Raw genomic sequence first — 11,248 nt, forward strand, 5'->3', positions numbered from 1 at the left:
CCCGCTGCTGTTGGACCAGCCTGGCCTCTCTCCCAGGTTTGATATGATGCCCAGCCTGGGAAGAAGAGATTTTTGCTTTTGCAAAGTTTGTTTTGGTCCCGGGGAGGACTGAAAAGCGAAAGGGGGAGTGGTAGTGGCTGGGAGCAGTAGGCTCTGGGGAAAGAGAAGCAGGGTCTATCTGGGAGGTAGAGAGTGTGTATTGCAGCCTGCGGGAGCTCAGTAGCACTGGGACAGAGGGGCGGGGAGCTAGGCTGGGTTCAGCCTTCCCTCTATAAAGCAGCTCAGGCAACTCCAGGCACTCACCAGTCTACATGGAGTATCACTTGGCTCGCTTGTTGCTGCTCCTCCTGCTCTGTGCCTGCAGTTGGGAGGGCAGCTGCTCGCGGCCCCTCCTCGGAAAGGCACAGCAAGATCCCGGCAGCTTCCCCGCCTACATGCTGGAGCTGTATAAGGCGATGACAGGGAGAGTGTCCCGGGCCATCTCTGTCCCCGAGCGCAGCGCCGTCCTGGAAGCCGATGAAGTTGTCAGTCTAGCGGCCAGAGGTAAGGCACAGGCTCGCTCTGTAGTTACCTGTCTGTCCCTGTCTCTCTGTCTCCTCCCCGACCAGCCAGTACTGCCACCCCAAGTGTTCTGGTCTGACTGTCACTGGACTTAGCAATCCCCAAACTCTCGCTCCATCCCCGCCAGGACGGGTCTGAATTCAGGAAGCTGTGGGATTCAAAGCTAGCTTCCTAATGGTTACCATGACCACAGTCATAAAACCCATGTGTGCCTCGTTTCTTCCCTGCCCGCTCTCCTGGAGCGTATGAGGCTAAGGGGTGACCTTATAGGGTGAGCACTCAGGTCTTTTCCCCAGGGTAGAGGAGTCCAAAACTAGAGGGCATGGGTTTCAGGTGAGAGGGGAAAGATAAAGAAGGGACCGAAGAGGCACTTTTTTCACACAGAGGGTGGTGCGTGTATGGAATTAGCTGAGGCTGGTACAATTGCAACATTTAAAAGGCATCTGGATGGGTATATGAATAGGAAGGTTTTCGAGGGATATGGGCCAAATGCTAGCAAATGGGACTAGTTTGCAAAAACTGGTTGGCATGGACGAGTTGGACCGAAGGGTCTGGTTCTGTGCTGTATGACTCAAGTTAGATGGATTGGCCATGTTAAATTGCCCTGTCGAATCCAGGGATGTGCAGGCTAGGTGGGTAAGCCATAGGAAATATGGGATGACAGGAACAAGCAGCACAGTGGCTGAGTGGTTAGCACTGCTATCTCATAGTGCCAGAGACCCAGGTTTGACTCCACCCTTGGGTGACAGTCTGTCTGGAGTTTGCACATTCTCCCTGTGTCTGTGTGGGTTTCCTCCAGGTGCTCTGGTTTCCTCCCACAGTCCAAAGATGTGCAGGGTAGGTGGATTGGCCATTCTGAATTGCTCCATAGTGTCCAGGATAGGAAATGTAGTGGTAGGGTAGGGTGTGGGTCTGGGTGGGATACTGTTTGGAGGGTTGGTGTGAACTTGATGGGCCAAATGGCCTGCTTCTACACACTATGGATTGTGGGTCAGGGTGGGATGCTGTTCAGAGAGTCAGTGCGGATTGGATGTGCCAAATGGCCTCTTTTCACACTGAGGAATTCTACGATACTCTGACACTGGAGGGCTTGTCTTAGGGACACATTCTTGGATTCTGAAGCACTGAGGCATGGGGGTGTATAAAATGGATTGGCAAAGTTTGGACTGCTGTCGGGAGAGGAGGCCATGAGGAGATTAGATCAAAGTTCTCAAAAATCATGGACAAAGTGTTCCCACTCGGGAAAGGATTGAGAATGAAAGAACATAATTTCAAGTTGTGAGTCCAAGAAGCAACAGTGAGATGAGAGAAGAGTTCCTCATGTAAGCAGGTGGTTGGGGTCTGGAATGCCGTGGCTGAGAGTGTGGTGTGGGCAATGTCAATCGAGCTTCCTAACACGAATGGGAGATTTATCTGAAAGAGAAAGATGTGCAGGGTGAAGGTAGGAGCTAGAACAGACAAGATGGCCCAAATGGTCACCACAGCACTGTAATAATTCAAGTCATTCATTGTGAAACAGATTGGCAGATGATGCCCTCTTCTGTGGGCAGAAAGCACATGAACTGTTGTTAATACTCCCTGCAGAGGACATGGTTTCTGAGTATCTGTCTTCTGACTGAGCACCCCGATTAGTTCCTTCCTGAACCTTCTCAGTTCCTGGAAAGACCAGCTAACTCTGTCCTACCTGACCACAGCAATTCATCCATGACACCCCAAGCAGAATCAATGCTAATGCAAAATGCGTGACTGAATTTTGATTCATGTTGTGTTGTCCTCTGCCTCTGAACTCAATTCATTAATATTTCTTGCTATTTCATTCACTGTGAATGAAAATGAACAACTGAGGCACCTTACAGGAGCTGATCATTTACCTTTCTGTCTGCTCACCTTCTGCCAATTTCCTTATCTTCCTGCACCACTGGGTGTTGTGAGCAGCACTCATCCATTCAGCCTGTGCCCGACTTGGCCATATTGTTCACATCTGAACTTTAACACACAGATATATTTCTGGTCACCCTGTTCAGACATGTACTGACCCACCTCTGGACATGTGGGGCTGGAACCCAGCCCTTATTGTCTAGAGATAGGGACACGTCCACTGTTATATCCAAACAATTTAAATTTCAGCCACTTCATGGTGGGATTTGATCTCAAGTGCGAATGCTGGTAACCTGGGTTTCTGAATGATTGCTGCTGGGGTATCACCACTTTGTCGCCTTTAAATTTAAGAGTGAAGATCTGTTGTCCACATGACCAATACTGAAGCGGGGGGAAGGCCAATCCTGACCAATTTTGTGAGGAACAGGTAATTTTGGTCTCATCGTTGTAAATCTCTCCACCCCGGGGATGGAGTTTTCGGCTAATGCTAAGGAACAGGTAACTTGGGATCTCTTGGGCTTGGGAGAATTATTTTTTTGGCTAGTTGCCTGAAATTTATTGCAATCATTAATCAAGGACTCCCATTATCCTGACATCATGCAAATGGGCAGGATGGAAGACTGGGACATCTGTCTTTCTTGGCTGACCAATCCCCCTGTACTTCCCACTTAAGTGGCTTTGACAATGAGGAACTTAGAGGAGAAAGAGAGACAAAGATATGGACAAAAAACTGGGGTATGGGGCTAAATATGACAGTTCTTTCACAGAGCTCGATAATGTTGAGACAAATCTCCTTCTGTGCTGTCACTTTCTATAATTGTGACACTCTGTCTCTTTCAGGTTGGAATTACAGTGGGGAGAATTGGATCATTGACTTTGACATGACTTCCATTGCTGAGCGGGACTTCGTGCAGTTTGCAGAGCTCCAGGTCCGAGTGCACCCAATGTCTGCCTGCCCAAACACCACCATCCTCATCAACCACATTCATGGCTACAAATGCCAGGGCAACAGCACCTGCCACAATCGCTCGCCACTTGGCTCCTTCACTGGAAACCCTTCCACTGCCAGTACCAGCTGGAAGGTCTTCAATGTCACTGGTCTGCTGAACAGATGGCTGAACGGGGGCACGCCACTTCAGTCTGAGATGCCCGAGAGCCCGGACATTCACCGACCCCCTCCCAGAGAGCACCGGCGAGGCACGGGCCCTGAGCAGTGCCTGCGAGGCAAGTTGACCAAATTGGCAGAGGCGGGCAGCTGGGGCAAGCCCCCTCACCAGAGGGCGGTGCAGATCATGATGGTCGTGTTTTTCAAGAGGAGCAGGGTGGAGGTAGGAGGGATCACCTCCACGCTCCTTAGGACTGTGCAGCGCTCCAAGTTCCAAGGGGCTGGCAGGGCTGGTGAGGCTGCCAACAGCAAGAGGCAGAAGAGAAACCGTAAGGAGAGGCTGAACATGGGAAACGGCACATCAGTGAGAGATCAGTCTCTGTGTCGACGGATGGATATGGAGGTGAACTTTGAACGGATCGGTTGGGGGGACTGGGTCATACACCCCAAAACCTTCAATGCCTACAGATGTGGGGGCGAGTGCCCGTCACCTGTGGATGAGACTTTCATGCCAACCAACCACGCTTACATGCAGGTAAGAATGATGAGACACCACCTTTCCCTGCAAGAGTGTTGCATGCAGATAACACGATAGGGAGTGCCTTTTTAGAGGGAATTTGTGACTTCGAGTGAACAATGTGAAATGGATAGTGTCAGATCCCCATCACAGGAACAGCCAGAGCTAAAATGAATGCTTTTGCCCATTCATCTTGTCAATGATAAAACTGGAACTGTTATTACTGGTTTAACACTTCACAGATGTCATGAATAACTCTATCACTTGGAAACATTGAAGTAAAACCTTACTCTTGCTACCTCCTTTTTCCTCTGCTTTATATCCCTAATTAGTTTGATGCATTACATTTGCTCTGTTAGCAATTAATATGCCCCATGTAATCTATCTACTGAGAGTCAAGGAATCATAGATCTGTACAGCATGGAAACAGGCCTTTTGGTCCAACTCGTCCATGCCAACCAGATATCCAAAATTAATCTAATCCCATTTGCCATCATTTGACTATATCCATCTGAACCCTTCCTATTCATGTACCCATCCAGATGCCTTTTAAATGTTGTAAATGTACCAGCCTCCACCACTTCCTCTGGCAGCTCATTCCATACACGCACCACCCTCTGTGTGAAAAGGTTGCCACTTGGGTCCCTTTTAAACCTTCCCCTCCCGCCTTAAACCTATGCTCTCTGCTTTTGGACTCTCCTTACCCAGGGGAAAAGACCTTGCTTTAAAGAACAATGTGTTCATTCTGCTACATTATGTGGATGCATGTGATCAATTTCTCTCTTGAAACCCAACTAACTTTTGTCTCTCACTCTCTTGCTCTCCCTCCTCTTGTTGATGAATCTCTCCAGGCCCTGGCTGGGGCTATTACACACCTCACAGCAGCACTTTTTCTCTATGTAATGCACCTTGAAACGTGTGCCATGCCTTCAGGTTGAGTGGCTGTGGGTCTGGAGTTTGGAGCTTGTTCCTGCCTGGTCAATTATTGCAGTCATTCACTGCCCTTCCAATGCATAGTTGCTCCCCCCGACATCCCCAATCCGCATTCCCCATTCCCCATTCTACAACCATTTACCAGGGACTTTAATTGGAAATTTACCAATCACATGGCCCAGATATGTTCACATCAGAACCGATTCAGTTGCAACTCATCAATCTGCTTCCTCAGCCCAGGGTAGACCCACAAGAAACCAGTCCTGCTTCTGGGTTGAAGGAGTTGCAATCATTCCTGTATTGAGCCAAGTTGTCTCATGTTGATCTTTCTCTCTGTCTCGCTCAAAAACAATCCAAACCTCCAACTCAAACTGGCTGAAATTTGGGATAACGTTCCCAGTGTACTTTGCTATTCTGTTCCAAGATGTGGGTGTTTCTGACTGGGCAGCCTTTATTGCCCTAAAGAAGGTGGTGTTGAGCTGCCTCCTTGAACTGCTGCAGTCCATTAAGATGCAGGCCCCCCACAATGCTGTTAGGGAGGGAGTTCCAGGATGTTGACCCAGTGACAATGACAGTGATGGAATGGCATTTTCGGAACTTGGAGTAGGAGGAGGCCATACAGCTGTTTGAACCTGCACCACCATTTAATATAAGAACATAAGAAATCGGAGCAGGAGTGGGCCCATCGAGCCTCCTCCGCCATTCAGTAAGATCATTGTTATCGTGGCCTCACTCCACTTACCCGCCCATTCATCATAACTCTTAATTCCTTTACTGTTCAACAATCTATCCCTCTTTGCCTGAAAAACATTCAATGAGATAGCCTCAACTGCTTCACTGGGCAGGGAATTCCACAGATTCACAACCCTTTGGGTGAAGAAGTTCCTCCTCAACTCAGTCCTAAATCTGCTCCCCTTTGTTTTGAGGCTATTCTCCCCCAGCTCTTGATTCACCCGCCAGTGGAAACCACCTCCCTGCTTCTATCTTGTCTATTCCCTTCATAATTTTATGTTTCTACAACATCGCCCCTCATTCTCCTAAGTTCCAATGAGTGTAGTCCCAGTCTACTCAATGACTCCTCATAAGCCAACCCTCTCAGCTCTGGAATCAACCGAGAAAACACCCCCTCCAATGTCAGTACATCCTTTCTCAAGGAAGGAGACCGAAACTGTACACAGTACACCAGGTGTGGCCTCACCAGCACCCTGTACAGCTGCAACATAACCTCCCCATTTTAACCTCCATCCCTCTCGCAATGAAGGACAAGGACAAGCAAGGATATAATCTGACTGTCATCTGTCTCAAAGATACATCCCTGCTTTCTCCCAGTATTCCTTGATACTTTTAGTTCCAAGTCCACTTCTATTTCCACAAGAGCACCTGCTGCTTTCACCCCAGATGGTCTGAAGCACCCTTCATCATCATTGATCCTCTTGTACTCAAAGTTCTTCATGCCTCCAGGTCAGGCTGCTCCAACACACTCTGAATTTTCATCCTCCATTAACTCTTAACGAGACCCAGCTTGAATCCTGCCCCACACAAAGTGCTGCTTGTTGTTTGATCACTGACCCTTTTGTCCCTGGGACATTCCTCATGCCTCAACACATCCTCTTCAGCAATCCTCTGTGGCCCTGCAATCCTTTCTCACATTCTATCCTCACACTGCCTGCTGTTGGGGCTTTCCTGCAAACCTTGGGCCTAATGCAGACCTGGGGCTGTTTGGACCTCCTCACAGGATTGGTATGCCTGAGTGCTTCCATTCCTAAATCACCTCCACGTCTCCTCCCCGCCCCCGCAATCCATGACCCTCACTCCTCCTTTCAGGAACTTCTCAAAACACATGTCGTCAATCATGCTTCCAGGCCATCAGATCATATATACTATAAGATACACAAGCAGAATTAGGCCATTCAGTCCATTGAGTCTGCTCTGCCATATAATCACGGTTGACATGATTTTCAATTCTATTCTGCTGCTTTCTCCCCAATAACCCTTGACCCTCTGACTGATCGAGAACATATCTATCTTTTTTGTAAATACATTCAATGACTTGGCCTCCACAGCCCTCTTTGACAATGAGTTCCACTGATACACCATCTTCTGGCTGAAGAAATTCCTCCTCCTCTCAGTTCCAAAGGGTTGTCCCTTCACTCTGAGGCTGTGCCCTCAGGTCCTAGACTCTCCTACTGGTGGAAACATATTCTCCATGTCCACTCTATCCAGGCCTCTCAGACTTCTGGAAGTTCCAATCAGATCCTTCCTCATCCTTCCAAACTCTATAGAGTACAGACCCCGAGTCCTCAACTGACAAGCCCTTAATATCCAGGACCCTTCTTGTAAACTTCCTCGAGACTCCCTCCAATGCCAGTACATCCATCCTTAGATATGGGGCCCAAGACTGATCATAATTAACCAAATGCGGTCTGACCAGAGCCTTGTACAGCCTCAGCAGTATGTTCCTGCTCTTATTCCAGCTCTTTTGAAATGAATGCGAACATTGCATTTGCCTTCCTAACTGCGAATTGACACATCCCATTCTGCTGCTCGCAGTCCACACCCTCACCATCTGTCCATTTATGGAGAATCGTGGCAGGCCATTTGGCCCATCCTGCCAATGTTGTTGTCTCTTTGAAAGAGTTAGTCAGTTATCGCTGACCTTTCCCCAAAGCCTTCCCCTTCTCAAATTCTTATCCAGTCCCCTTTAGAAAGTTGCATTTCCATCAAATTCTACCAGCCTTCCAGGAAGAGGCAGCGCCAACTCCTTGCTGTGCCACTGACGTCTCTTCATCTTCTGCCTGATTGTTTTGACAATTACCGGAAATCTGTGCTCTCTGGTGACTGACTAACCACGTTTCCCCCAAGCAACTTCATAATTTTGGAGCGAGGTCTTCAATCTCCCTGCGAACCTCTCCGTGGGAAGGACGTTCATTCCCGGGAATTGTCTCTGTTTATTCATGTGAATCAAGTTGTCAGTGCCCTCCCTGCAGAAGTTAACATGTCCTGACCCTTCTCTCCATCTCTATCTGTTTTTGCAGAGTTTGCTGAAATCCTTCCAACCGGAACGCGTTCCCTGCACGTCCTGCGTGCCAGTTAAGATGAGCCCTCTCTCGATGTTATACTACAAGAATTGGGATGTGGTTTTGAGCCATCACACAGACATGATTGTGGAGGAGTGTGGGTGTCACTGATCCAAGCCCCACAATAGAAACATTTCCCATGTACAAAAACTGTGTAAATTCCGTATATAGAATATAAAGTGATATATTTTTCTATGAATGGAAAATAAATGTGATTTTAAACTGGATTGACTGGTCAATGTGCTGTGCCCACCAGCAATTGGGATATTGTGTGTATCTTGAGAAATAGGTAGTTCTTATTCGGCCCCTCAAACCCATTCTCCTGTGGAGTTTGTGAACTGCACCTTCCTCCCAATGCCCCTCACCTTTTTCTGTTGTATATTTCCCACAGAGGCAGGGGGCTCAGCTCGCGCTGGACTGGGAAAGGTTTGATTGTCAAGGGGATCAAAGGTTACGGGGAGAAAGTGGGAGAATGGGGTTGAGAAACTGATCAGCCATGGTTGAATGGCAGAGCAGACTCGATGGGCTGAAAGGAGCGGAAATTAGGCCAATGTCTTGTGGTCTTGGGGCTTGAGAGCTATGGGAAAGGTTTGCAGGGCTATGGGGAGAAGTGAGATTGGATTGGATAGCTTGATGAGGGAGCTTGCACAAGCCCGATGGGCCAGGTGGCTTCTTCCTGTGCTGCATCGTTCTGCACACATGACTGATGCAAGTTATTTTGAGCTCCTAGGTTTCCTTCAACTGTTGTCGGAAGGGGGTGTCAGCTGTTGAAGGTAGTACTCAGCCCAGATGAAGAGATGTTGTGTTTGAACTTGGGCTGGATTTTAATGGTGGTTGAAACTATCCAACACCTCTGGCTTTATTCTCATTCCATCATGGCACAGAGATTGATGTCAAAAGAAAAGCAGCTAGAACCTCCCTCTCTCCCAGTTTATTGTTTCTGTATCAGAGGAATATTCATGTGACTAACCTCATGTAAGAAGTTCAGAGTTTCCTGCTGTCTCTGTGTGAGTGGTCCTCTGGTCACAAGTTCGTGGAAACCTGCAATGATCAAATTGGAAAGCAAGTTGAAATAAATATTTCACAAACACGCTGTACTGCACTCATTCACACATATACACACTTGCTTACCAACATACAAACTCACAAACACACTTACCCACATATATGCAGATGCGCACGCACGCACACACACACACACACGCGCACACACACCTCTCAAACCATGCTCACAAGCTCAAACTCTCAAAAAACACACTGTACGTACGCTCATTCACACGCATTCATTAAACAAGTGAGTCAGGAATGTTCTGTTCAGATTCCACAGGTGAGTGGGAGCTCACATCTCTTGTGGCTAAAACACAAATTACCCGTTAAATTGGCAGCAAATGTTGCCTTATCAACACCTTCAAGGTTCCTTAGTTCTCAACAGTGACAATGAGTAGAGCCAGACTGATTGAAGTTGTAGGGGAGTGCAGGATCATATCCAAATGTGTCCAGGCAGTTTGCAGGGTGGGTACACCTCCTGTGCCAGCTCTCAGGCTGGCTGCAGTCAGGGTATCAATAGGTTAGTGATGAGGGGAGGGGAGGAAACCAGGCAAGTTCCCCGCCAGGTGAGAATGTGGATGAAGGTGAAGGCAACCAGGGCTTTCTTCAATATTCATCCAGGGAATATAGGCATTTATTTCCCATCCCTAATTCCTAATTGCCCTTGAACTGAGTGCTGAGGGAAAGTAAGCCTCAACGACATTGCTATTGGTCTGGAGTTACAAGCAGGAGCGAGGTGACAGATTTCCTTCCTTACAGGATATCAGCGAACCTCCTGGGTTTTTAACAACAATTGACAATGGTTTCATAGGAACCATCGCTGAGGCTGGTTTCATGTTCCACCAGCAGTCATGGTGGGAATCAAACCCATGACCCTGGAACATCAGCCTGGGCCTCAGGTTTACTGGTCCAGTGACATTAGCACCAAGTCTTCCTCAGTCTGCTGCCTCTTGCTGCCTACACTTGCACATCCAGAGCTCTGAGCTGCAGTGGGACTCGAGCAACTTTCAGAAATCAAGATATACAGCAAGCCATTCGTTCTCTTGAGACCCTGCCTCTTGTGTTTGTCAGCTTCAGGCTCCAAGCGGTCAATGGTTATCAGCAGTCATCCCACCTCCCACCCTGGAAATTTCAGCTCATCCAAAGCTCAGTTGTTCACAGCCAATTCCAAGCACTGGGACCAGACAGTTCAATGACTCACATTCGCCTCTGCAACACACCCTCATCCAATGCCTTAACTTTCACATTTTCGTTGCATCGGCGACGACACGACAAGAAAAACAGCAAATCGGTTCTAGATTAGTTTGTTGAGAAATGTGCAAGTTTTAAAAAAAGACATTTCCCATTTGCATTGCCCCCTTTGTGTCTTAGTTACTTGAACCCTGTCCCTTTGAACCAGGCCTCTTGTCCATCATTTGCTGTCTTTCTACCTCAGAATCAAGGAATTGTTCTGGTGCAGTGGAAGGCCATTCAGTCATTGTCCGACCACTGGGCATTGCAACTGTGTGTCAAATCTCCTATATTTTCCCTGTAACCCTGCCTATTTTAAGTAACCATCCCAATGTCTCTCTCGAATGCCCCAGATGAAAATGTTGCCAGGCAGTGCATTGCAGACCCTAACTAATCGGTGAGTGAAAATGTTTTTTCTCACTTTGCATTCGCTTGTTTCTCAAAACACTTTAAACATGCTCCCTCTGGTTCTCTGTTTATCAGCAGGAATGTTTCTCCCTGTCCAATTTGTCTAAATCCCTCCGTGATTTCAAAAATTTCTACCAAACCTACTCCCAGCCTTCCCCTCTGCGGGGAAAACAGTCCGGCCTACTCCAATCTTTCTTCCGAAGTGAAAAGGGTTTCATCCCTGGAACTGTCCTTGTAAATCTCTTCCGCACTCTCTCCCATGTGTTCACTTTCCTTCTACAGAGTGTTCCCCCTCCCCCCGAGAACTGTGCTTTGACAGCACCTTCCAAAACCTGCCATCTCTCCTAGCCAGGAGGAAGAGGGCTACAGTTGAATGCAGACATCACCACCTACATTCCCTCCAACTGCATAGAGATGGGCAACAAATGTTGGCTCAGTGAATGACGGCCCCATCCCTTGAGCGAATAAAAAGCCCTCACAGTCTGGGTGTCA

General features: G+C 47.9%; 1 protein-coding gene across 1 annotated transcript; it reads left to right on the forward strand.

Moving 5' to 3' along the window:
- Positions 1-311: 311 nt before the first annotated feature.
- Positions 312-8,293, forward strand: LOC109923885 (nodal homolog). Its single transcript, XM_020523918.2, has 3 exons — positions 312-543; positions 3,280-4,079; positions 8,030-8,293. Exons 1-3 carry the CDS (start codon positions 312-314, stop codon positions 8,180-8,182), a joined length of 1,185 nt encoding a protein of 394 aa, XP_020379507.2. The 3' UTR covers positions 8,183-8,293.
- Positions 8,294-11,248: the final 2,955 nt, after the last annotated feature.

This window comes from Rhincodon typus, chromosome 40 (assembly GCF_021869965.1).
Source record: "Rhincodon typus isolate 14 chromosome 40, sRhiTyp1.1, whole genome shotgun sequence".
In the NCBI taxonomy this organism is placed as follows: domain Eukaryota; kingdom Metazoa; phylum Chordata; class Chondrichthyes; order Orectolobiformes; family Rhincodontidae; genus Rhincodon; species Rhincodon typus.

Coding starts and splice junctions, on each gene's coding strand:
- LOC109923885 (XM_020523918.2), top strand. CDS start 312: ATGGAGTATCACTTGGCTCGCTTGTTGCTGCTCCTCCTGCTCTGTGCC. Junction 544..3,279: donor TGTCAGTCTAGCGGCCAGAG/GTAAGGCACAGG, acceptor TGTCTCTTTCAG/GTTGGAATTACAGTGGGGAG. Junction 4,080..8,029: donor CCAACCACGCTTACATGCAG/GTAAGAATGATG, acceptor CTGTTTTTGCAG/AGTTTGCTGAAATCCTTCCA.